This window comes from Ammodytes marinus (assembly GCF_949987685.1).
Source record: "Ammodytes marinus genome assembly, chromosome: 10".
Lineage (NCBI taxonomy): Eukaryota > Metazoa > Chordata > Actinopteri > Uranoscopiformes > Ammodytidae > Ammodytes > Ammodytes marinus.
In genome coordinates, this window is record NC_137214.1 from 28,613,679 (window position 1) to 28,641,178 (window position 27,500).

Below are 27,500 nucleotides of genomic sequence, written 5' to 3' on the forward strand. Positions count from 1 at the left end.
AGTAAAAAGTATAACTAATCCTACCTTTCCGTGGACAAAGATGTTTTTCTCGCGGGCAGAGTCGCTCAACACTTTAATTGTTTTAAACTCAGACAGAATATTTGGTTGAAATTCAGCTTCTCCTCGCCCGTTTTCATTGTCAAATTTCGGCCTCTTGGTTTTCTGAGATAAATCCATAGTTTCATTGCTGTCCGTTTCACGTTTAGCCGTTGTGTCCGCCATGTTTTCTGTTGCTGTTTTGAGAACAAAGATCGTCTATTTTATAAAAAAGGGGATAACTCACTCCATGACCTGAATCTTTGGAGCATTTACTCCATACTGCAAACCAGTGTCTGAGTCAGAAAGGACATCTGTTTACGTTTTATTGATAACCGAAGAACATATCATTATTTTATGATGGAAAAAAGACACTGTAAGTCACATATATACACAGACATTTTTTCAAAATGATGAGACCATTAATATTGTTCAAGTTCATTTAAAATAGACACATTTATTTTGAGGTATTCATTTGAGATAGGCTATTCATGCAGTATCTCATTGTAATGACTTATACTAACTTTTTTTTTATATCACAGTGGTGACAATGGTCTTACATACATCTCTGATAGTTTACCACTTATTGTTTAACCTGTGTTAGTGTTTATTTCTTAAACTTTCTGATCATGTAATCAGGGCGAAATCAACTAGGATTTATTTAGTCACATTTCTAAAAGTAAAATTGTGTCCGAGAGAGACTTCGTTTCTATTGAACATCTCTCAGTTACACCTCCTTTTAAATCTTTCAAAATAAAACCCCTGTAAGTAAAATGTTTCCTACGTGGTCTTTTCAACGATACAGAGCACTATCAGGTGCAGGAATAATTTAAATTCTCAATGCAATACTTTAGGAATCTTTAAATTAGAAAATTATATTATGTGATTATATGTATTCATTGTATTGGCATATCGTTTGTTTTCTTATAGGGTTTATACCATAGATAGTATAGGTTTATTTATACATCTCTACAAAACTCATGAAGTCTAAGGATATGTTTAGTTATTGGATTGTAAACTTGAAATGGCAAAAAAACAGTAAAATAATATTACCAAATACAAAGAAAAAATTAGTATCTAAGCAAAAGGCTGAAGTAAAAAAAATATAAATAAATGTGTAGCTTTAATTTTATGAAGTTTGTTGGCATGGGCACTTTCACCTTTTACATTTGTAAATGTTTCAATAAATCAAATACATTTTCTTAATCTGCACACAACGACATTATCTCTTAATTAAGTTAAAATTAATTAAATACAAAGCTTTTTTGTCTCTCAAGATTACTCCTAAATGTACAATTTTAAAACAGAAGACATCTATACCTGTGGATTTTAAGGTCAGCCAATCATGTAAGGATGTCCACAAACTTTGGATCACATCACAGATAACAACAACTATCCATATCTGATTTAACTATTTTTTGTGAAATTCATTTGGGATACTAATTGTGTGAACTATTTTAAAATGTATTTGGCGAACAGAAATGGTAATGTTAGGAACTTTGAAATACTCTCCTTGTTAAACCAGGATACATAATTTACATTTACCAAAAATTGCCTCCGAAATGTTTGATTGCACCTTTATTGTTGTAATTAAATTGGTAAAATGATTGACACATCATTTAACTAATAAGATTATCGTCACAGGTAGAGGCGGGACAAGACCTGAATGGACCAATGAGAACACTCACGCGGGCAGAGCGGTATTGAGGAAGTTATATAAAGAGGACAACGGCACATTCGTTTGTTTTGATCCTGACGGTTGGGGGATGCGGAGGAAGACGGTTACAACTTTAAATGGGCTGCGACATTAACTTTTAAATTTGAAATACACCTTGTCGCTGGTTTTATCCCCTGAACCAAAATGGTCTCATGTGTCCGGATATGTCTCCTTCTCACTCTGACCCTCGCTGTTGTGGCAAGACGAGGTAGAGTTGTACTTTATTATCGAGAATTTTTAAAGTCTACTCGGGAAATATTCTACATTTCTAACTGATTGTCTTATCATTTTTTTTGACTAATTTACATTTTTGACGGGAATGGGGTTTGACTGTCAGTAAATCTCAGTAACTGACATTAGCGTTTAACGAGGGCTTGTTATGTTTATTTAAGTGGATGTGTAGCTAGTGTTAGCTGACTTCAATTTAATTTACTCACTGAATGAATGGTGCTTTTGTTTGTAGGTTTTTACTTGTAGGCTTTATTGTGCTGAGTTTACTGTGAGTTGAGGAAGTGAAACCTGCATGTTACTGCCTAAGCTTTTTCATGTGGTGGTATGCATGTGTTACTCTTAAAGGCCTACTTCACCGGTTTGAATATGAAGGTGTATTGAATTCTGAGATCCTATGTAGTATAAATGTGCAAACATTTTTTAAATTGGTTCATCCTAGCCTGAGAAAAGGCAGAAAGAGTTTTTTTTTTAACCCTATATTAATCTTACTGTGACATCACAGTAAGATAAATATAGGGTTAAAAAAAAATTACTTTGTAAATATTACTGTGATGTCACAGTAGGAGAAATCACAGTAATATTTACAAAGTAAGGTTTTTTTTTAACCCTATATTTATCTCACTGTGATGTCACAGTAAGATTAATATAGGGTTAAAAAAAACACTCTTTCTGCCTTTTCTCAGGCTAGGATGAACCAATTTCATTTTTTTTTGCACATTTATACTACATAGGATCTCAGAATTCAATACACCTTCATATTCAAACCGGTGAAGTAGGCCTTTAAGTTTAACTCATTCAGTACATGCTGTATTTTAACACCAGCAGCCGATATTAATTTGTTTATTAGGGTAATTTACCCTCTCTTCCAATTGAGCTTTTCTCATCAAGCAATCTGCAAACTGCTTGAACTGAGTTTGTTTTTCTTTGCTTTCCAAAAGTGGAAATGTCTATTTTTTGTTGTTGTTGCGTGTGTTACAAATAAGTATAAGTTTACATTTGCGGTATAGGCTAGCACTTCAGACTAGTTGTCTTATGATCTTTCTGATGTATAACTATAGGCTATTTGACGGCTGTGGGTGGCTGTCAAGTAAATCTTATTAACTGGCTGACATTAGAGTTAGCGCATCATGTTAATTTACTTTTCTCCGTTTGCTATGAGAAGTGAAAGGTTGTAGTTTCTATTCAGCTTTTTCTTGTGGTTTGTAGACTAATTCAGTAGAACACACTGTAGTAGTCTACTTATTCCTGTATTAAATACTTATTTCAAAAGTCGGTGCGAACACACCAAACTCGTTGGGTCATCGCGCCCAACGCACCTGATCTGGCGCTTGGTCATTTTGTGTCAAAATGGTTCAACGCGCCCAACGCACCTACTAGTCCAGTAAAAATCTGATAGATGATACATTTCATGAATGCCTCAAGGAGATTTAGGTGCACATTTGGATTATTGTCATTGGCTTTTAAGTTCTGCATTTTGAATGAAATGAAATGACATAAAATGACATAAAAAAAAAACATTTGAGACAAATCAAATGTTGTCACTTGACTAAAATAAGACAAAGTAATCGATTACATTTTCTCTACAGTTGTTTGTTGCAAAATTGGTCTCTAGTTTATTACAGGGTGGCATTAAAAAAGTCCTTAATTAACTATCAATGTATGAACTATTCATGACCTGCGGTTGTGTTTTGCTTTCAGAGAAGATAAATGTCCTTTTCATCATGGCGGATGATTTGCGGACATCACTGGGCTGTTATGGGGACTCCGTGGTAAAATCACCAAACATTGACCAACTGGCGTCCAAAAGCCAAGTCTTTCTCAATGCATATGCACAGGTCAGTTGGTGTTAGTATCTTAATTCTTAAGTCCTAAATTGTGCTCGAGTCAAATTTAGATGTGAGATAATAATTCTATCATATAACATTGTGATAATTTTAAGGTGTATTCTGTCTGTCTGTCTGTCTGTCTGTCTGTCTGTCTGTCTGTCTGTCTGTCTGTCTGTCTGTCTCTCTCAGCAAGCTGTGTGTGCTCCCAGTCGTATTTCCATGTTAACGAGTCGCAGACCGGACACCACCAGACTCTACGATTTCAACTCCTATTGGAGAGTCCATTCAGGGAACTACACTACCATGCCGGAGTACTTTAAATCCAGTGGGTACTTCACCATGTCTGTAGGGAAGGTATTTCACCCTGGTAAGTTTGATATACTATTGAAGACATAGTATATAGAATGTATACTATATAAGTGGAGTCCATTTACCATATACATTTTTTGGAATAGAAAATTGACTGATAAAGCACAATTTTGAGAAGGAAAGAATGCTGGCACTCTATTACACAATTTAGGAAGTAATACAGAGGTCCCTGTTTCCTTATTTACTGCTGAGCCTGACATCCAATCATCCAATTGTGGGGCAGTAACAATGGTTGTGTTGTTTTTACTTTTTTAAGGTATTGCTTCCAACCACACAGATGACTACCCTTACAGCTGGTCAATTCCTGCCTTCCACCCAGCTTCGTTTCGATTTGAGAAAGAAAAGGTATTCAGTTGAGATAGGGTCTTTCACACACAGTATGAGGCTAATTTAACTTTGAGTAATTCCACACAACTCGTCACCCCTCTGCTGTACACAATGGTGACCATTGAATCTTGTTATTCAACACTTATCAGTTATACATTTGAAAGATTATCAATTGGCATTAGTTATATTTTAGACTTGACACAAACTACTAAAACATTTTGGCAGAGTAAAATCATAATGTTCTATTCATCTTTATTTGTGAGATATTTATTTTCTTTTGTCATACTGAAACTAATGATGCTCGAACCTGAAGCACCACTTTGGATATTGTGCTTGTTAAATCACGCTACTGCACTCAAGTTGTTCAATTATTAATTTTTTATTAGTATGTAGTGAATGTAGATTAGTCCTTTCGACGTCTGAAGAAGGAAGCCACTGCCTTATTTATTCGATGGGACAATTTGATGATCCTCTGGAATGGTTTATCTGTCTTCTGAAGAGACTATGTCTTCAAAACTGGAAAGATCTCTGATTTAGACTCCTGCGTTTCAACTTCGGAGTCACTGTGAGAATCATCAGATCCCTCCAAATAATCCAGTGGGCCGACTGCCATTAACTCAAAGGCATCTTCTGCATAGTTGTTGTTGGTGTTCGCCCCCAGGTGAGCCATCGTAACAAAATAATGTTTCAGAGCTTCACCGGGCGTGATTCTCTTTTCAGCATCTAAATTCAGTAACCCTTTAAGAAGGTGTAAAAATGCTTTCCTGTCTGAATCCTCACCATTGATTTCTTGATAACCTTGGATCTCTACGGCTTCATCCAAAGAGCCGACAATCTCAAAAACCCACTCTGAAATTTGGGGCTCAATACCAGTTGCCTCCTTGTACTCCTCTGGTGTCTTTAGTATCCATCTTGGATCAATTGGGCTTTCGCCTCTGCTGAAATACTGCCAGGTGTCTATCCCAGCGTCCAGCAGGTGGTCGTCTGGCTGACCCAACAGATGGCAGACCGCTTGCACCATGTAGTACGTGCATTTTACAGGAAATAGGTTGTTACTAAAATAGAGAAATGCCAAGACACATCCCAATCCCCACATGTCGATGGCTTCACTTATGGGGAGACCGAAGATCACCTCCGGAGCCCTGTATCCACAAGCCTGCATTAGCCTTCCAGTCCGTACTTCAGACAATGGAATGGCCAAACCGAAGTCTATCAACTTCACCCTGAAAGGCTCATCCTTGTGGTTGACCAGCATTACATTGTCTGGTTTGAGGTCCGCGTGAACGATGCCCATTGATTTCAGGGCCTGAAAAGCGACAAGCAGCTGTTGTGCTATTGGTCGGATTTCATTGAGGTTCAACGATGTCTCTCTCTCCGTTATAAGGTCCCAGAGGCTCTTGTCCAGCATCTCAAAGGCGAGGCAAGACAGGCCTTTAAACATGAAACTGTCTAAGAATCTCACCAAGTTGTATCTATCTGCATCAACAGCCCCAAGTTCCTCCAGCATTGCCACTTCTCTTTGAATGACATGGTCTTCGCATTTTTTGTGGATCTTGATGGCTGCTGTCCGAGATGTTTTCAAATTAACACATTTCGCTACTTTGCTAAACCTTCCTTCCCCATTGAAGTCCAGTACAAGGTAGCGTGTAGACTTGCTGTAGAGTACGTCATGTTTTTGTACCTCATATAGTACAGGTGCTGCCTCCTCCTCATCATTTTCCTGAATCATTTTTGCAGTAAAATGATTCCAAATACTATCCAAGCTGAGTATTTGTACAGTAATCACCTGTTGGTTTACTGAATGATAATCGAATGTTACAGACCAGACTCTGTTTGCAGGTCTAGAAACTGAACGCAGCATAGAATTATGACACCGTAGACGTCTGAAACATCAAAGGGATTTACCTTTTGCTAAGCCACACCCCCCTTAGTTACTGTTGCTAAGTCCGACAGGTTTTCGGATCCAGCATGGCGTCCACCTTACGCCTCGTTTCCATATACAGTGCTGCTTGAAAGTATGTGAACCCCTTGAGCCGTTTGGAATTTTATTTAGTTTAACCATTATTAATTTATTTTTATCAATACCAGTATTTTTTATATGAAATAAAAGATGTCTGTTTATCAATTCCACATTTTTCTTTTACGGAAATTAATTGTTAAAACAAATAAAGAAAATCTCAGAGGATCTCAAGAATAGAGTTGTGATGTTGCACATTTGTCTGGGGACAGCTATACGTTCATTTATAAAACCACCTCATCACTTGTTAATTAAAACCCACTTGGTTTGCTGGAGCTTGACAGTAATATCTGAACAGGGTTTCCCCAAGTGTATTATATTTTAATTTACTTTAATAAGAAGAATTAAGGTCAGTCAAAGTGGGGTTGTTGGATTTTCATTGTATGATACTTTATACCAATGAAAACCAATTACAATATTAGAAGATGTACATAACATACATCAAATAAAAGATTAAAAAAAAACAATGTTTGGGTCAAGATAATAAATATTTTATTTTATTTTCACTAGTACAAATTGTAGATTTTGTGGTGTATGTTTGTAAAGTTTCGGTTATTTACCCTGAATGACATTTTCTGTCTTGGCATTAAATGATTTATAACTCCCATAAGAAATCCAATTCAAAAGTTAAGAGGGATCCAGAGAGGCTAGTGGAAATGTAAGTCAATCATTATGAATGAATAAAATCTTTAGATTTTGCTTTTTAATATTTAAAAGAATAACGGATTATTCCAGATAACCTTTTGAAGATGGGTAAAGAGAATAACAAAAGAAAAAATGATATATACATTTAAATTTCAACATAACACACTCACACTACAGACCTGTTCGAAAATTGATAGGAACAAGTCTGGGCTTATTAAGTACAATATAGCCAATAAACGATAAACTTATAAACCTTGTGCTTGCGAGTATGTTTTTTTGTTTTCTACTTTGGTTGATTGCTTCAGCTAGCTCCTGGACCTAATTTTTTTTTTAAATTAAGGACAGGACATCTGAAAGTAGTCACCAAATCATCCTGTGGTTTTCAGTTAAAAAAAAAACAAACAGCTGGATGGTCGCTGATCTGAGACCAGTCCGATTTAAGTTTAAATAGTATTTTAAATAACAAAAACATTTAAAAGCATTCTTAAATGAACCTAAATGCTCAATAAAAACGTGTCAAATATTTATATTTTCCATTTTTATTGCATTAAAAGTAGAGCTGCAACGATTAATCGACGAATCGCTTATTAATCGATTATTAAGATAATCGCCAACTATTTTGATAATCGATTAATCGTTTCAAATTCTCTGATTTCAGCTTCTCAAATGTGAATATTTTCTGGTTTCTTTAATCCTATTATGACAGTAAACTGAAATATCTGTGTGTTTTGGACATAACAATACATTTGATGACGTCAACATGGGCTTTGGAAAATGTATCAACATTTTTCACAATTTTTTGACATTTTACAGGCCAAATTAATCGAGAAAATAATCGACAGATTAATCGATTATCAAAATAATCGTTAGTTGCAGCCCTAATTAAAAGTTCACAGTTAAGTAGTAAGTTCACATCAAGTCCAGATCAGAATGTCACACATTGTGACATATCAATAATCACATTCAGTTTTAGATTCAATTAACAGACGTCATTAAGTGATCTGCAAATCTTTAACTGTGGGAGGAAACCGGAGCTCCCGGAGAAAACCCACGCAGGCACAGGGAGAACTAACTCCACTCAGGAAGAAGAACATCTTGCTGTGAGGTAGCAGTGCTACGCTAAACACTGCACCACTGTGCCTACCCAACTAAGGTCATTGATTTGACTGTATTTCTGGGTCTTCATTTTTTATTTCTTTGGCAAAGATTAGTTTTGGTAAGTTTTCATCCATTTTTTGACAGTTCGGAGAGACAGAGATTACATGGGGTCGAGAGAGGTTTGACATGAGTACTTTCGGTGGTATGGGGCTAACTCATAGTGACATAACAATAATTAAATTCACTTTTAAAGACATTTTACAGACGTCAATACGTTATCTGCATCTCTTTAACTGTGGGAGGAAACCGGAGCACCCGGAGAAAACCCACACAGGCTCTGAGGTAGCAATGCTAAGCTAAACACTGCACCACTGTGCCTACCCAACTAAGGTCATTGTTGGTTCTTGTTTTTTTTTATTTAAAGTGAATGTAAATAAGTCCAGGGTTCAACATAAAAACATGTCCCAACTGAAGATTAGCATTTCAGTGACTTGCCAATCAACTTGCCGTGCATAAAACTTTAGTGGCATAAACTCTGTTTCGTCGTCTGAAGACGGAAACCACTGCACTTTTTATTCGGCTTGCCAATTTGACCATCCTGTCAAATGGTTTCGCCTGCCTGGCTCTACCTGGGCCGTTGTTGTGATTGTCCAGATCTACAGATGTAATGGCTGCTGCAGCACCATTATTGGCTGGAGTGCTGTCTGCCGAGTCATCGTGAGTGACATTGGCAGGTGCGTTTTGGCCATTTATTTTCTTTATCTGATAGATTGGATGGGTGGGCGTTCTAACCACTGCACCACAAGCGCCCCCAGCATTGGCAGTTGTTATAAAAGCTTTCTCCAAACGGGCCTTTATAATGGCTTGAAGTTGCCTTTGAGTCTTCATGGCTTGGAGCCTCTCTTCTGATGTCTCCGTTTGTTCTGGAGAACTCGGCTGAACTTGGACACTGTCTTGGGAAGAGCTGATGACCGTTAATCTGTCGGTGCTCTCAGGAGTGGAGGGTGCTTTGCATCCGGCTCCATCAGTGTTCAAACCTTTATCGCTGGAGTCTGAGTAATATCCTAGCTCGAGTGGTGGCCATTCAATGACTTGAGGTGATTCTCTCTTAGAGCTGGTGTTAGCTGGAATTTCATCCCTCGATTTGGCTGAATATTCTTTGGAACTAAAACATACCAGCTCTTGCTCCCTGTCACACTCAGTGTCTGAGGTCTCATAAGAGTCCATGCCAGCCGATGCCATGTCATTCCTTGGCTCTATATAATTTTCCTCAAGGATACAGACATTTTGTGAGATCGGGGTGACTATTTCTATCTCCCTGGATCTCTCTTTGTTACAATGATCCCTGGGACTTTTCCAGTAACTGGCATTTATTAGGATGTCAGTAATGAGAGCTGTCTTTGGAGGAGTATTATGATAACCATGTTCTGGGGAACTCGGCTGAACTGGGGCACTGTCTTGGGAAGAGCTGATGACCATTAATCTGTTGGTGCTCTCAGGAGTGGAGGGTGCTTTGCATCCGGCTCCATCAGTGTTCAAACCTTCATCGCTGGAGTCTGAGTAATATCCTAGCTCGAGTGGTGGCCATTCAATGACTTGAGGTGATTCTCTCTTAGAGCTGGTGTTAGCTGGAATTTCATCCCTCGATTTGGCTGAATATTCTTTGGAACTAAAACATACCAGCTCTTGCTCCCTGTCACCCTCAGTGTCTGAGGTCTCATAAGAGTCCATGCCAGCCGATGCCATGTCATTCCTTGGCTCTATATCATTTTCCTCAAGGATACAGACATTTTGTGAGATCGGGGTGACTATTTCTATCTCCCTGGATCTCTCTTTGTTACAATGATCCCTGGGACTTGTCCAGTAACTGGCATTTATTAGGATGTCAGTACTGAGAGCTGTCTTTGGAGGAGTATTATGATAACCATGTTCTGGGGAACTCAGCTGAACTGGGGCACTGTCTTGGGAAGAGCTGATGACCATTAATCTGTCGGTGCTCTCAGGAGTGGAGGGTGCTTTGCATCCGGCTCCATCAGTGTTCAAACCTTCATCGCTGGAGTCTGAGTAATATCCTAGCTCGAGTGGTGGACATTCAATAACTCGAGGTGATTCTCTCTTAGAGCTGGTGTTAGCTGGAATTTCATCCCCAGATGTGTCGGAATCCTCTTTTGATCTTAAAGCTACCAGCTTTCCCTCACTGTAACTGTCGGTGTCTACCAGCTTTCCCTCACTGTAACTGTCAGTGTCTAAGGGCCCATAGTCCAGGCCAGCCGATGCCATGTCATTGCTTGGCTCTATAGAATCTTCCTCTAGGAAACTGGAATTGTGGGAGATTGGGGTGACCATCTCTATCTCACAGGATATCTCTTGGTTACAATAATCCCTGGGATTTGCCCAGTAACTGGCATTTGTTAAGATGTCAGTACTGAGAGCTGTTGTTGGAGGAGTGGAGGGTGCTTTGTAAACGGCTCCATCAGTGTCCAATTCTTCAGTGCTGTTTTCTGAATGTTCAGCACTCAAGTTCTCAGGGAGAGGATCTTTCTTAATGATACCAGGTGATTCTCTCTTAGAGCTGGTATTGTCATCCCCACATGTTGCTGAATCCTCTTTGGACCTAGACGATACCAGCTCTCCCTCACTTTGACTGTCAGTGTTACATTTTCCATCGGAGTGGATGCCAGCTGATGCCTTGTCATCACTTGGCTCCTTAATATTCTCCTCAAGGAAACTGGAAACGTGGGAGATGGGTATGATAATCTCTATCTGGCTGGATCTCTCATTGTTTTCAATGCTGAGAGCTGATGTTGGAGGAGGATTGTCATATGTGACTGCAGGGACTATATCTTTCCAACCGGAAAAGCCTTTGCTAGAGACTCCCGGGTCCGTTGACTGTGTTACAACTCCGATGTCAGTTGACTGCATTACTGATTCGGAGTCACTCGGAGAATTAACACATCTTTGAAAATAATCCTCGGAGGCAAATTTCATTAATTTCAAGGCCTCATCTGCAGAATTGTTGATGTTCTTCTTCTGGAGGTGTTTCATCGTAACAAAATGAAGTCCTAGAGCTTCATCTGGAGTTATCCTCTTTTCAGCATCTAAATTCAGCAACCTTCTAAGAAGGTGCGTAAATGCTCTCCTGTCTACAAGCCGACCACTGCCATTTTCATAACCGTGTTTCACTACGGCTTCCCTCAAATCTACGAACTCCTTAAAACCCCACTCTGAAGTTTTGGGCGCAATACCAGTTGCCTTCTTGTACTCCATAGGGGTCTTCAGTATCCATCTTGGATCACGACGGCCCCGGTTGAAATACTTCCAGGTTTTTCTCCCATAGTCCAGGAGGTGGTCGTCTGGCTGACCCAACAAATGGCACACTGCTTGTATCAAGTAGTAGTTGCTACTTCCAGGAAAGAGGTGTTCCCTAAAATATAGAAGTGCCAAGACACATCCTAATCCCCACATGTCCATGGCTTCAGATAAAGGAAGAGCCAAGGTCACCTCCGGAGCCCTGTATGCAACAGCTTGCATCACCCTTCCAATCCGTGCCTTGGCCACTGGAATGGCCAAACCGAAGTCTATCAACTTCACCCTGAAAGGCTCATCCTTGTGGTTGACCAGCATAACATTGTCTGGTTTGAGGTCCCCGTGAACGATGCCCATTGCCTTCAGGGCCTCAAAAGCGACAAGTAGCTGATGGGCAATTGGGCGGATTTCATTAAGGTGTAATCCTTTCTCTCTCTCACTCATAAAGTTATAGAGGCTCTTGTCTAGCATCTCAAAGGCAAGGCAAGACAGGTCTTTAAACATGAAACTGTCTAAGAATCTCACCAAGTTGTACTTCTCTGGGTCCACAGCCCTAAGTCTCTCCAGCATTGCCACTTCTCTTTGAATTTCATAAGATCTACAATCTTTGTGGATCTTGATGGCTGCTGTTGCGGCTGTTTTTAAATCAACACACTTTGCTACTTTACCAAAACTTCCTTCCCCAATGAAGCTCAATACACGGTAGCGTGCAGACGTGCTGTAGATCACGTCATATACCTGTACCTCATATGGTACAGCTGCTGTCCTCTCCTTTTTGCTTTTCTTAACCATTTTTGCAGTAAAATGATTTCAAATATAATCTAAATTAAGTAATTGTGCAGTAGATTAACCTGTGAACTCACTCTGAAGGATACCAGAACTTAACTGACCAGCTTCTGTTTGCTGGTCTAGCAACTGTGATCAGCTTAGAATGATGACACTGCAGAGTTCTAAAACATCAAAGGAATTATAAAACATCATAATAATTATAAAAGATCAAAGGCAAAATGGAATTCTAAACGACATAGGCAGTTTGCTAAGCCACGCCCCCCTTAGTTACTGTTGCTAACGGCAACAAGCTTTCATAGCCAACATGGCGTCCACTCCCCTGTCTGTAACTGCTCTCCCTGGAGAAATATTGCCAATTTCTTTTAAGAAAAGAGAGCCATTTCAAACAGACTGGTTTACAATCTGCATTTGAAGGGTATATTTACTTGATAACTAAAACATTTTTTACATCTTGGTAATAGGGCTGTCACTTTTTATCCGAATATTCGTTCCAAGGTGGTGTGAAAAGTTCATATTCGAACTACAATCTCCCGTTTGATATTTGTGTGCTGCAGTCTCATGCATGTTATACCATTCAAAGTATTTTTCCTTGTGATGGAGCAGAGGGTGAATATATATATATATATATATATATATATATATATATATATATATATATATATATATATATATATATATATATATATATATAATTTTTTTTTATTTTTTTTTTCAACGAATAGACTGTAATATCTTAACTTTAACAATCGAGCTTGTTCACGAACAATGTTAACATTAAGTATAACTTTACCAACGTTACAACTGTTGCAACCCGGTAGGGGGCCAACGCTTGCTTGCTTGGCAAGTTAACATTAGTAGCGCACCCAACATGACCATTAATAGAGGGACCCATCGGTAATTTAGGTTAACCGGCTAAAAACAACATCATGTCATATTACGGTCAAGAAAAGTTATAATTTACCTTGGAGCAGACAAAGGTTTGCCTGGCGATTTTTGAGGCGATCAATTGGGTATGAGGACGTCCACATAACTTTATCCACAGCCCTGCACTCGGATTGGCCAGCCTGCATGTCAGGGGCGCGACTTGGTGAAGGGTCAGTTGCATTTGAAAGAATAAATATACTTAACATATACATAACAGAATTACATTTTCAGTGAATGATTTACAAATAAAAACAAAACATAATATTAGAAGAAATACATTTTTTATCATATTTTCACCAGTACAATTTGTATTTTGTTGTGTCCGTTTGTGAAGTTTGGATTATTCTCCCTGGATTACATTGCGTTTCTTGGCATTCAATGAATTATAACCAAACTAATTTACTGAATCGCTTGAATTTAGATCTCAGCAAAAACTCCATAAATATAATTTTTTTTTATTTTATTTTTTTACATAATTATTTATTTTATAACCCTTGTCTCCAGATGTGTAAAGGAGAGGATGGTAAACTCCACGCCAACCTACTGTGTGCTGTGAACGTGACGGAGCAGCCCGGGGGAACCCTGCCAGACCTCGAGAGCACAGACGAGGCCGTGAGGTTACTGAAGACCCGGGCAAGAAATAAGAAGGTTCCTTTCTTCATGGCCGTGGGCTTTCACAAACCACACATTCCATTTAGGATTCCACAGGTAAAATAATGACACCATACTAACAATACCCCCCTTTTGTACTGCTTGAGATTTAACACACATAATGGTATATGGCAACACAGATAATGGCTTGAATGAACAGTTATATTGTGAACATCGCTATTTTTGTTTTTAGCTTCTGGTGCTACAGAGTTAATGCTGAGTTAATGCCGAGCTAAGTGTCTAAGGGCAGAGGGTGTCATACTGTATGGAATGTGAAGCCCTCTGAGGCAAATGTCTATTTGTGATATTGGGCTATACAAATAAAACTGATTTGGTTTGATTTGAATGCTGGAAGCTGTCAAGAGGAGGATTTGACTTCCGCAGCAAGTGTCAAAGGGAATACTTGATCTACAAAATAACCATAAATATTTAAAACCAAGGACAAGTGATGTGAAATGGGCATACATTTTCTATGTTCTAGTGCTCAGAAGAACCACTTTGATTTGATTTGAACAGATTGTTGTTTAATGTTTAGTGTGTATAAATATAAATTAATAGTCGGGGTTATTTTATGTGATTAGGCCAATGATTCCAACCTCTTGGTACACTTACTTACGCTATTTATGGCTTAAACACATTCAATCTATAGCTGAACGCTTCAGCAGTGCCAAATTAAGGGAATGTTATGCCTTGTCACAACTAAAAAGCTACTATTGATGTGGGGTTGTATGTGTAAAAAACCTGGGATAAAATAAGGAAATGGCAAGGCAAGTTTATTGCACAAGGTAATTCAAAGTGCTTTACAGGGGCATGAAATACATACAAAATTAAGACATAAGAAAATATTAAGATAACATTTAAGAGATAATAAAACAAACTGAAAACATGTAGACAAATTGTTAAAAATGAAAAGAAATTGCATTTAAAATACATAAGAACAAGTGGGGGGAAAAAAAAGCGTAGAATTGAGAGATGCGTACTAGTATATGTGAAGTGAATTTAACAAGGACTGATGTGGACGTATGAAAGATGCAATTCAGCATGAAGTAGGTAGAGCGCGTGATGGAGTGGAAGTTGTATAAGATCTGAGACGGACAGAACAGAGACGAATGTCAGCGTTCACACAGTGTAAGCAGAGTGATGAGAAAGAGGTAAAAGGTCAAGCCAACTCTCTCTCTGTAGGCATGTGATCTATGGCTATGCTACATGTGATTTTACACACACACACACACACACATAGACGAACACACACACACACACACACCACACAGAGCAATCTCAGTTGTATTTAAAAACTCGCAAAAGAATGCAGTTTTTTGAAAAAGTCAATGACGATTAAGATATGTGAATATATGCAATACTCGAAGGATGAGGCAACTTGGTCCTTAAGGTCTTTATTTCCTTAACCAATGTGGCATCTTTTGTTTTAATTTAATTCTTATTTTAGTAAATATTTATATAAATTATTTACTTTATAACATTTTACAATTTGCTGAGTTGAAACACAGATTCTGATATTTTAATGACTCATAAAAGGCAAATGTTAGAAAGCAAGCGTAATTTATAGTTTATTTCTTCAGAACTGATGCTACAAAGTGTTTTTAAAGAGTGTAGAAAAGGGATAAAAAAATATATGATATTCATAGAGGAGAAAGATGATAAAGTGTACAACCATTAAACCAATAATCAAAGTTGTAAAATCCAGAGAGCCAGAAAAAATATGGCTTTTAAGATGCTTTTTTAAAGATACGACTGGTTTGGCATCTCGGAAGAAATGTCTGGAGGCTATTACAGACTTAAAGAGCAGCAACAGTAAAAAGCCCATCAACTTAATGAGGCTTCACAGTTGCAGAGGCAAAATGGATGTAGTTAAAAAAAACTTGGCTGAGATTTTTTGCATTTTTCACCATTAGCGTGTTCGCAACCAATGATTCACTTTCAGCTCAAAGTACACTGGATTTCACATGATTTTTTTATAATGCAAATTCAACTGTTGTCTATATGGTGTGTGTTCTTGGCTTGGTTGATGGTTGATAATGGTGAAAGTGTGCATGTATGTGTATCTTACTGTCTCAGTTTTGTCTGTTTGTATGCCCAGTACAGGCTCTACAAATCTTGTAATTGCATTTTTTATTTTTACTGTACGTGCATAATACAACAGTGATCCTGTATTTTTTATATATGCATCTACACAAGTTGGTTGAGACATCTTAAAGGTGCTACGAGGAACTTTTAAAATATTTCTGAAAATGGTATATTTCCTCTGATGATCATAAATTACATGTAAAAGCAAACGAGACCATCAATGCAAAGAATGCTATTTTTATATACTTTTTCCTCAATGATTTTGTCATGGGTACGCTCACCTAGGAACAACAGCTGGCGTGCTAGAAACACTACCGCTTTTGTCCAAATGGGGTGCAAGAATGGACCCATACTGAAAGTTCCTTAGAGCATGTTATGTTCATCATTCTGGAACCTGTTTTGCTTGTGTATTCCAGGAGTACTTGAGTCTATATCCCATTGACCAAATGACCCTGGCCCCGGACCCCCATGTCCCTAAACATCTCCCGCCTGTGGCTTATAACCCGTGGATGGATGTGAGGTTGAGAGAGGATGTCCAAAAACTCAACATCAGTTTCCCCTATGGACCCATTCCTAAAGACTTCCAGGTATGAACTGGCATTTAATGTGAGACACTGCAGGTGAATAGGGTAAACTATAGATGAAGTCGGCATATAAATCAATAAATACTATGTATAGTTCTTAAAAATGCATTTTCAGCATGTTTTTAAGAACATAATGGATCATAAATCAGACAATTAACATATGAACAAATCCTTTTGTAATAACTGTAAGAGTAGTGCAAAGAATGCTTATTGAAAGTTGAGTGTAAATGCTTTAAAAGAAAATAACTAATGTTCAGATAATGTCTGTTAAAGATGGTTCTAGAAGATATATACAGACACTAACAGACAAGGTTTAGTTAAATAAACACCTCAGTGTTGTTGGACCTTTTTATTCTAGTATGAAAGAAGACATGTTATGGAAGCAAAATAGCCAAACAATCTCAAAATTTAGCAGTGCTTAATAAAAACCAAGTTTATACCTGAAGTGTCTCACCTTAAACCGTTGTATAAATTGGTTCCCTGAAACATCCATTAACATTTTCCTGTGTTGGGGCGCTCTGGTGGTGTAGTGGATAGAGCGTGTACCATATTGGCTCCGGCCTTCGTTGCAGTGGTCCTGGGTTCAAATCCGACTTGTGGACCTTTACTGCAGGTCATCCCCCCTCCCTCTCTCTCGCTCTGTCTCCCCATTTCAACTCTGTACTATCCAATAAAGCTTGAAAATACCAAAAAAATAATCTTATAAAAAAACATTATCCCGTACCATGTGTTTCAGCTGCGTATCCGTCAGCACTATTTCGCCGCGGTGTCGTATATGGACGCTCAGGTGGGGCGGCTGCTCAGAGCGCTGGATGATCTGGGCCTCGCTGAAGACACTATGGTGGTGTTCACCTCCGATCATGGTTAGTACACACTTGTTTGTTATCAGGCGATGGATGGATGGATGGATGGATGGATGGATGGACTCTCAGCAACAAATACATATTGTAAATGTTCAAAAGGTGTACGAAGAAGACTTTACTGGTCCTACCCCATTAATTATATACATTTTTCATAGATAATAACAATTCCATTTACGGCCATCATGGAGTATTCGTGTTTATTCTTGACATTTCTCGACATAATCAAAAAAAAAACTTCCTTATCTGATTATTTTTTTTCTCCTGTGGCCCTAAAACTCTTCTGTACTTTAGTATGTAGTGTAGTAAAAAGAAGAAGTATGTGATTTGGAACGCAAGGAAAGTGTTTGTGAAGGGTTATTTGCAGACGTATCTTTCACCACCAGATGGCAGTGTTGTTACATGACATTGTTCCATTACTTCCTTCCACAATTCCGCTGTCCTCTAAAAACCCAACTGCTTTTTTTTCTTCTTCTTCTTTTTTTTCAAACTTTGTGACTTGGAAACTCAATTTCTTTTAATGTCTCGTTCAGTGGAGTATGCTGGAGTGAATCCTTTCCATCACGGTTTGATATATACCCAGTGAAGCTCAATCAAGTAGCATCATTTTAAAATGTATAAGAGGACTGGGACCGGGAAGGACATCAGAAAAAAAAACGGGGTACTGCCTCAAACCTGTCTGTATATTAAAGGTTATTGGTGTGATCTGAATTAAAGGTTCAGTCAGTGATTCTGGAGAATGCTTGTTGTCAAAATCAGTGACATATCTCCTCACGGTCTGCGCTAACTGTCTGTACTGTGTGTGGGCTGAAAAAATCAATCCAGTGTTACTACACAGCCTAGGCTCTGTAAAGAAAGGGGGCCCTCTGTAACTAGCAACATGCCAGTTTACAGAGCCTAGGCTGTGCTTTAACACCATAGATGGTATAATAAAGTTTAACACTGGATTTTCTTTCCAGTGCACCAGCTTGAATTTAAAAGTGTCTGTATTTCATTTGTTTACCTGTTTTCAAGAACTGCTATTACAATACGGACGGGGAGCGATTGTCGTAATTTTTTCTTTCTTAATTTTTCTCATTCTCCCTCCTTTTTTTTATACTTTATTATAGGATCATATATTACTCTGGGAAGTTATTTTTACATTTTCAACATCCTACAAATATATATTTTTTTTAAAATGTAAACAATTCTCTCTCTCCCTCTTGTTACAGGCTGGTCGTTGGGCGAACACGGCGAATGGGCCAAATATTCTAATTTTGACGTGACGACGCGCGTACCTCTGATGTTCTACGCGCCCGGTGTCACCGCGCTCATGGATTCCTTTGGAGGGTCCACCTTTCCCTTCGTGGACGTCCTCCAGCAATCAGGGCTCAGCTTTAGTAGTACGACCTATTCACTGGCAAAACATTACTGTTGGTCAACACTGACAGCTATAAGCACAAGATCTCTGAACAACTCACTCACTCACTCACTCACTCACTCACTCACTCACTCACTCACTCACTCACTCACTCACCTACACACCTACACACACACACACTCACTCACTCACTCACTCACTCACTCACTCACCTACACACCTACACACCCACACCTACACACACACACACCTACACACACACACACACACACACACACACACACACACACACACACACACACACACACACACACACACACACACACACACACACAGTGTTTGGTGTTGTCTTGCTCAACACCAAACGTGCACAGTTCTTCTATCCTTTAAAAGCACCGTTGATATCAAGACACAAAAGGGATTTTTTTTTTTATCCTAATTGCTCATATAAACCTTGTTTAAACATGTATTATTATTCCAATTTGACTTTAATGAAGCCTTTGATATACCCGGAGAGCTCCCTAAAGTCTTTCAGACGAGGATACACTTTGATATTTTCGCCTCAGACACTTTTTACTTGAAGTGCGGATGCTGCAATCATGATGAAATTTAAGAGCAGGACATTTTTTGAGGATATTTTGACTATTTTTTCTTTCTGTCATTGGCCGTGTAAGACATTTTGTAATTGGCCAACCCCTGTCTGTCTGTCTCTCTCTCTCTGCCTGTCTTTCTCTCTGCCTTTCTTTCTTTCTTTCTTTCTTTCTTTCTTTCTTTCTTTCTTTCTTTCTTTCTTTCTTTCTTTCTTTCTTTCTTTCTTTCTTTCTTTCTTTCTTTCTTTCTTTCTTTCTTTCTTTCTTTCTTTCTTTCTTTCTTTCTTTCTTTCTTTCTTTCTTTCTCTCGCTCTCTCTCAGATAACAAAGTTATTAAAAACATGGTGGAGCTTGTGGATGTTTTCCCGACCGTCTCCTACATGGCTGGTCTCAAAGCACCTAGACCTTGTCATGATCCGTCTTTCCAGGTATGAAAGGAGGAAAATTAATGAATTTATTGTATATAGTAGTTTTCGCAAAGCACTTTACACCTTCTGCTGTACGTCCAGGTTTTTTTTCTTCGATATCATGCAGTTTGAACCAGATTATAATTTATTGTAAATGACGAGTAAGTAGTGAAGCAGGATTTGTTATTTAAAGCTTAAAAAATGCGAAATTTAAAATGTTAATATATACTCTGAGCTTGTTGAATTAATTCAATTTATTATTATGTATTTTCCTTTAGTCACTTTCTCTCACGTTCACACTGAGACCTTTTAAGCATCTTGGTACATTTAGGTACATTGTTGTGATTCTGCCAAACACAATAAATCAAGAAGTAAACACTCCACAAACAGGTGTAAACAAACATGGCTGACACGACTGTGATCTTATTGACACTGACATCTCTTTGCTTTTACTCCCCCGTCTTGTTTCTGTTGCTTTCAGGAGACGTTGTGTACGGAGGGACACAACCTGGCCTACACCTTCAGACGCAACGAAAGTCGAGAGCGTGAGGAAGACATATCGTACAGCCAGTATCCCCGGCCGGCTGATACACCACAGGTATGAATAAATCAATCAATATCTTGATTTCAAATGATTAAAAAACAAAAAACAAATAAAAGCTATATTTTACATAAAACACACTAGGCCCCTTAAAATGAGATAGGTAGATGTCTGGTGTCAAGTCCTATCCCTATTCTTCATTATATACAAAATCCAGTAAATTAAGCTTAACAGACTGTTTTCCATATCGTTTAGCCAGTATCCCCGGCCTGCTGAAACACCACAGGTTCCGCAGACAATTATTTTTTTTCACCAATGCCAGGGGGTCGAATTGGGCATAGCAAGACAATACAAACAAACAAACAAGGAAAGGGGTAAATGGCTCTTACATAATGTATATAGTGTTGTGTTATGTTTATTTCTGCCAAAGTGTTTAAAAAGCTTTCATACGCCCTCTAAAGGTTAAATCATTATTATTTTCCATAAGTCAGCAAACAGGCTTATTTAAAAAAAAATATGTTTTAAATGTTTTGGATCAAAAAATCCACAAGAAAAAAAAATATATATTTTTTTTAATAATAAATATGTCACATGGTTACTTATATTTATATAGTTGTACTAAAATGTCAAAATGAGTGAAGGTCATGTTGTGAACAGTTGCCTCGCTCTGACCCCTCTGCAGTGTGTGCTTGTTCGTAGCAGCGCTTACAGCTACCTGACAGCTACAAGCACAACATCTCTGAATTAACACACCACACACACACACACACGCACACACACACACACACACACACACACACAGTGCTGTAGGTTAATTTCTGCAAGAAGCAGTTTGGCAGCCTTGCATCAGCTCATTGCCTCCAGTGTTATTTTTTTAATTTTCGATTTCAGTAATTTTTCTACTTTATTTATCTAAAAATATAATTAAGTATAGTCGTATAGCAAATGGAAAACTACTAAGCCTCCTTTATTATCTTATAGATGGATGGATGGATGGATGGATGGATGGATAGGGATTTAAAAAAAAGTATCTATCTGAGAACCAGTAGCAGCAAACATACATAAGAACAAAACACTTTGTAAAAGATTTTCATCACTTAAATATCATCTGCTCACTGCTGCTGGATGAGTTGGCAGTTATAAGAATGTTTTTTCTCCACTGTTGAGATGCTTTTAAAGGTTATTTTTCTTAATTTTAGGTGAACTCGGACCTCCCTGACCTCGCAGACATAAAGGTGATGGGATACTCTCTCCGCTCCTGGGACTATAGATACACCCTGTGGCTCGGCTTCGACCCCAAAACATTCCAGGTTGGTGCAAAGCATAGAAGTATGGAATTCAGGGCGCTCAGGTGGTGTAGTGGATAGAGCGCGTACCATATTGGCTCCGGCCTTCGCTGCAGTGGTCGCGGGTTCAAGTCCGACCTGTGGACCTTTACTGCATGTCCTCTCTCTCTGTCTCTGTCTCTCTCTCTCTCTCTCTCTCTCTCTCTGTCTCTCTCTCTCTCTCTCTCTCTCTGTCTCCCCATTTCCACTCTGTACTGTCAAATAAAGCTTGAAAATGCCAAAAAATTATCTTTAAAAAAATAAATAATAAAAGTATAATATTTAATAAGTATAGGGAAAAAAATGGTAGAAAGACAGACGGATGTAAATTGTGGTTTAATTTGTTTGTCAACATTGCGGAGGCGGCAGTTTTAAGCTGTATGCCTGGTCAAAGTGTCCTCCCCTGCATATAGTGGTGGAATTAACAATTTTCCCAACCGACATAATGGCATACGTAGTCAGAATTTAACATACATCTTAACAGTTGGATTTTAAAACCTTTTATTTACATAATAAGCATCAAATTATTTGTATTCAGATGTCAGATACGGACTAAAAATCTACTGCGGAAGAATTGAGTCTGTAAAAGTATGGAATTGACATAAAAAAATGTGAAGGTACAATGATACCTGTACAGCATGAAAATCATCTCATCTCTGGTGGTGTTATTCTGCTCTGTATGAATGTATTAGGTTGAGTCTGGGGAGTTGAGTGTGTAAGCGTGGGTGTCTCTCTGTGTGTGTGTGTGTGTCTCTGTGCGTGTCTCTGTATGTGTGTGTGTGTATGATAGACCCATCCATCTTGCCTGGGGCAGTGTGGTGGAAACATTGACAGTAACGGATTATATTGTGTCTATCACCCGTCTGCCGCTCCATCAAGGTGAATGTAACGGACGTCCGCGCCGGAGAGCTGTACCTGTTGGCGAGCGACCCCCGCCAGGACACTAACGTATACAACGAATATGAACAAAGTGAGATCATGGGAAAGATGGCCAGCCTGCCCCATGTAAGTCTCAATTCACCTCAAGAGTGGAGCGGATAAGTGCTTATTTACATCAGAATCTTTCAGTTGATGATACAAGCGTGACAATTGACATGAGCAGTCTCTATGGGTCACTGGACAAGAAAGTTGTCCGAGACATTTGAAATTGTGAATTAAAACATTTCTCATAGAAATGTATTGGGTTTTTTCATAAAAATTTTATTTTATTTTTTATTTTTTTATCTCCGACAATTTTCTTGTCAAGTGACTCATGTTAATTTTCTCGCTTGTATCACAAATAGAAAGATTAGCACTTATCTGCTTCACTATCAGGAAATGTACACATTTTAGGGGCTTAATTGTTGTTCTAACAAAGTGTGGAATCAAACAAAACATGCCTATTGACGATCGCAAGGATGATCAGCAATAGTTTTTTTTCTCTAGCTGTAATAGACAAAGTGAGATAGAGAGCTTTATTTTTATAGTTTTGCTTTTTTTTTTTTACTTAGTCATGCATCTAACCTGTGTCAGTAAAGTACAGTTTTAAGCTCATAAATAAGACCTGTTAGTTGTTTTTATTAATATTATCTTGAACATCTTATATAATATTAGCAAGAGCGACAACACTTTTACAAACTTTTTTTTTTTTTTTTTTTTTTTTTTACAAATTTGAGTGATGTTAATATTGTCAATTATCGTTATCGGAAAACTCCCCCTTAATATCGAGGTATACAAATTTTTTTTCACATCCCTAACCTGTTTACTTGTATATTGATTAATACATTTATCTTGTTTACTTGGTTGCTGTCCATACTGCGAATGGATGCAAAATGTACTGTATCTGTTATTGGCAAAATCACCCCAAAATATTGATTATTTATTTATTTTTCAATATCGCACACCCCTAACCCATTTACTTACAGTATTTATTGATTAATTAATTAATTTAACCTCCTTGTTTGCTTTGGTTGTCTGCTGTCTAGAATGTGAGCATGCAGACCAGAATGCGTCTACAGCTCCTCTACCTCTCCGCGGGGATTAAAACCAGTCGAACCAAGTCGTGATGGAGAGAATATAAAACAGATGGACGGACAGAGAGACGACTGCTGCAAAAGGGAAGATGGATGGATGAAAAAGCTAATCACGAAAAGGGAGAGAACGCCTCGAATATTCCTCTTAATGTAATAATGCATACTTGATTCAGTATTATGTGGGATCACCATTAATCTTTCAGGCTCGGGCCTCTGGGCTAATGTTCCCTGTTAAGAACTCGTTTGGCAGGCAGATCTCACCACACCAGCAAAGTGAATGAGGAATTACTTCTGCTATTTCACTATTAAGGCATTTAATAAAGGGATAAAGAGAAATATCTATATACTGTATGTCCTTAGAAATGTTGATTTAGTTTGTGTAACCAATGCTAAACACAACTTCAAGTGTTTACATTATTTACATGACTCCAAATTTAGCAGCTTTCTGATTATTCACACTAGTTAAAATAATATTTTGACATTTTGGGATCTAAGCTTATTCATTTTCTTTGGTAGAGTTGGAGGAGATCAAATCCTTGTATCTGGATGTTAAATATGATGCTAGCCTTTCTAGCTTCCTGCTATCATTCAGGTGATTAGCTTAGCGTAAAGTCCGAGGAAGGGGAAACTGCCATCCTAACTTAAAGCTAATTAAATCTTTGTTTTAATGTGTGCACAAGCAGAAATGTAAAAAATTACATGTCAAATGTAACTTAACTCACTGCCCCTTGCTGAGAACTCAAAGCCCTTAACTCCTCTTAAAACCACAACTTGTCAATTCTACATTTATTTTTGTGTACACACAAATAAGATTAAACTAAGTTAGTTTTGTTAAATTAGTGATATTTAAGGGGTTCTACTTGGCCTTTACTTTAAACCTTTATTTAAGAACCACGCTAGCTGTTTCCCTCTGCTTCCAGTCTTTATGTTAAGCTAAGCTAATTGGCTGATATTTGGCCTAGATTCATAACTGATAAAAAATCTTCAAATGTTAATAATAAAAAAAATCTCTAATATATATAATTTATCTCAAAGTTGAACAATTTCTTTAACACATCTACTTCTGGCCAGTCAACCCTTTTTTTTTTTTTTTTTTTCGGAGAGCTAATATGTCTGATTTATGGCTTAGTATTGCATCCATAGGGAAAATAATTGCACACCATTTCACAAGCCGTCATCTGATATGAAGTGTTTTCATCTTTATATTATTTAATATTGAGGAAAACTTGAATAATAAGGAATTTTGAATAACAGCGACAATTTTTTTTTCAGCTCAGTTTATTCGATTTTTTTTTTTACCATACACAATCAAATTAATATATAAAAAATAAATTCGTAGTTTTTATTTTTATTTTTTCAAGTAACAGAAGATAGTTAGAAAACCCTAAACTAACAAATGAAAACACATAAATATTATTTGCATAGCACTTGACAGCGACATTTTTTATTTATTTTTTTTACATTTTTCTATTGAGTTGTGTTGCTATTCATTCTGCTTTCGGGTCTAGTGTCAACTCTTTGAAGTGCTACAGCTTCGAGGGTTTTTCACACCACTCTACTGAAGTGCTAAACAATATGACATTTCTATTTTGCACTTGATGTCACTCGCAGCTGTTTCCCTTGTAAACAATTCAGATCAATTTGTGGAGAAAAAAAAAAATGAAGTGAGTAAAAAGCCACCGCATAATAATTCAATGCAAGTCAAACAGAGCGTATAGTAGCGTAAGCATTTTGTGCTGCTGTGGCAATTTGGGGAAAAAAAAAGCAATTATAGTCTAGAATTACTGGTCCAACAATGAATGGAGTAGATTTAGGCTGTCGGTGTGTATTGTAGGTTACACTACATGAAGACAGGATACAGAAATATGTCTTAAGATTGAATTCAATAAGATCATTTATTTTGTATGTGTTCCCCTGTTTATTGTTGAATTTGTGTGTTCACTTTTTTCCAGTGTGTCTTGTAAAATACTTAAAGGTGCAGTCAGTGATTCTGGGGAAAGCTTGTTGTCAAAATCAGTGAATATCTCCTCATGAGCATCTGTACTGTGTGTGTGTGTGTGTGTGTGTGTGTGTGTGTGTGTGTGTGTGTGTGTGTGTGTGTGTGTGTGTGTGTGTGTGTGTGTGTGTGTGTGTGTGTGTGTGTGTGTGTGTGTGTGTGTGTGTGTGTGTGTGTGTGTGTGTGTGTGTGTGTGTGTGTGTGTGTGTGTGTGTGTGTGTGTGTGTGTGTGTGTGTGTGTGTGTGTGTGTGTGTGTGTGTGTGTGTGTGTGTGTGTGTGTGTGTGTGTGTGTGTGTGTGTGTGTGTGTGTGTGTGTGTGTGTGTGTGTGTGTGTGCGCTGAAAAAAAGTGCCCATTGTTAATACACAGCCTAGACTCTGTAAGCTGGTATGTAAAGAAAGGGGCTTGAACCGCTAGCAACATACTCGTTTACAGAGCCTAGGCTGTGTATTAACACTGGATTTATTTCCAGCGCACACACAGTACAGACAGGTAATATATTGTGAGGAGATATTCACTGATTTTGACTCCAAGCATTCTCCAGAATCGCTAACTCCACCTTTAAATACCTAGACAAAGGGTGGAAACAGTATTAAAAAATGTCCATACAGATCCTAAATGATGTAAACATTAGCTTATTTTTCAGTCTGATTGCGTCAAAACAGCCTCAAGGAACCTGCAGTTTTATGAAGGGAAAAATAAAAAAATTAATGCCGCAGAAATAATTAAAATCTTCAAGCTTGGCAAGGACACTCCGTTAATATATTTATGTCTGTTTTTTCGATTGGTTTGTAAAAAAAATAAATAAAGATAAAATATATTTGCTGCAAAAGTTGACTTGTGCTTTTTGGTGGAACTTATGGTCAAAACATTCTCCAGTGCGTTTGTGTCTGTATGCACACACACACACACAGAATTGTAGTGTAGCTCCTTGGGGATTTTTCCAGTCTATGCTTTTGTTTTGCTCCTATGAACCAGAGAATGCCGACACCGTGCCTCTGTAGCGCTAGACAAATTTAAAACTAAACTGAACATTTCCCAATTTGTGGCATGATTCCACCGAGTCAAATCTGTTCCCAGGCAACACAAAAAACCCTTTAAATCCTTGTAATTGCATTTTTTGAAACGTAATATGAATTCAGTCTCATGCCTTTTGAGTTTTTCATTAATTTTTTTTTAAAATTTTTTAGCCTTTCAATTTTTAGCCTTTCAATTTTTAGGCAATCATGCAAGACGTTGAAGTTGAACTCAGATTGAATCGGCAGTGTGACGTGAAAACGCTACAAATGAAAAGTCAAACATTGGAAAGAACTGAAAAGCACTCGACATTGTTTGTCCCCATGCCAAATTTCACCTCTTGTAATCGTTTCCTCTCCTCTTTTCATTCCATTTACAGTATTTTGGCGTCATTGGTGGCAGTTGAACATGACACACACGTTTATGGATAGTTAAATGATATCCTATAGAGAATGTTACTGGCAGAATGCAAACCTACAATTTCTAATTGTCATAGCAACTTGAGATGACTTGAAAAGATGTCAACAAAACACCATGACATTTTATAACCTTTGGAGGAGTTTGAAAAATCTCACACGCGTTTTTGTGACATTTTGTAAAAAGAAACTAGGGAGGTAATGCATATCTATGTAGTAGTTAGAACAGTATTGTGAACAATATTATAAAGTGTTGCCTTTTTATTTTGAAATCTTATTGAATTTTCCAACATACTTATAATTGCTTATTACAATAAATCACAGCAATCAACACGTGACACAACACAATATATGAACTTCGCTCTGTACAG

At 37.9% G+C, this 27,500-nt stretch overlaps 2 protein-coding genes across 2 annotated transcripts in view; one reads left to right on the forward strand and one right to left on the reverse strand.

Moving 5' to 3' along the window:
* dcps (decapping enzyme, scavenger) overlaps positions 1 to 223 on the reverse strand; it is a 5,280-nt gene extending 5,057 nt beyond the window's left edge. Inside the window, exon 1 of the mRNA XM_080035958.1 lies at positions 25 to 223. Coding sequence (XP_079892084.1) covers positions 25 to 222 — 198 coding nt within the window. The 5' untranslated portion in view covers position 223. The remainder of the gene's footprint in view (positions 1 to 24) is intronic.
* Positions 224 to 1,810: 1,587 nt separating this feature from the next.
* Positions 1,811 to 24,947, forward strand: ids (iduronate 2-sulfatase). Its single transcript, XM_080035028.1, has 13 exons — positions 1,811 to 1,961; positions 3,683 to 3,819; positions 4,000 to 4,177; positions 4,436 to 4,524; positions 13,790 to 13,993; positions 16,438 to 16,608; positions 17,342 to 17,468; positions 18,677 to 18,847; positions 19,737 to 19,843; positions 20,304 to 20,420; positions 21,563 to 21,673; positions 22,568 to 22,693; positions 23,653 to 24,947. The coding sequence occupies exons 1-13, from the start codon at positions 1,898 to 1,900 to the stop codon at positions 23,731 to 23,733; spliced, it is 1,683 nt and encodes a 560-aa protein (XP_079891154.1). The 5' UTR covers positions 1,811 to 1,897; the 3' UTR covers positions 23,734 to 24,947.
* Positions 24,948 to 27,500: the final 2,553 nt, after the last annotated feature.

Bases quoted from the DNA above. Each gene is read 5' to 3' on its own strand.
- ids (XM_080035028.1), top strand. From the start codon at position 1,898: ATGGTCTCATGTGTCCGGATATGTCTCCTTCTCACTCTGACCCTCGCT. The intron at 17,469-18,676 runs GTTAGTACACAC...CTCTTGTTACAG, and splicing joins GGTGTTCACCTCCGATCATG to GCTGGTCGTTGGGCGAACAC. The intron at 19,844-20,303 runs GTATGAAAGGAG...TGTTGCTTTCAG, and splicing joins GTCATGATCCGTCTTTCCAG to GAGACGTTGTGTACGGAGGG.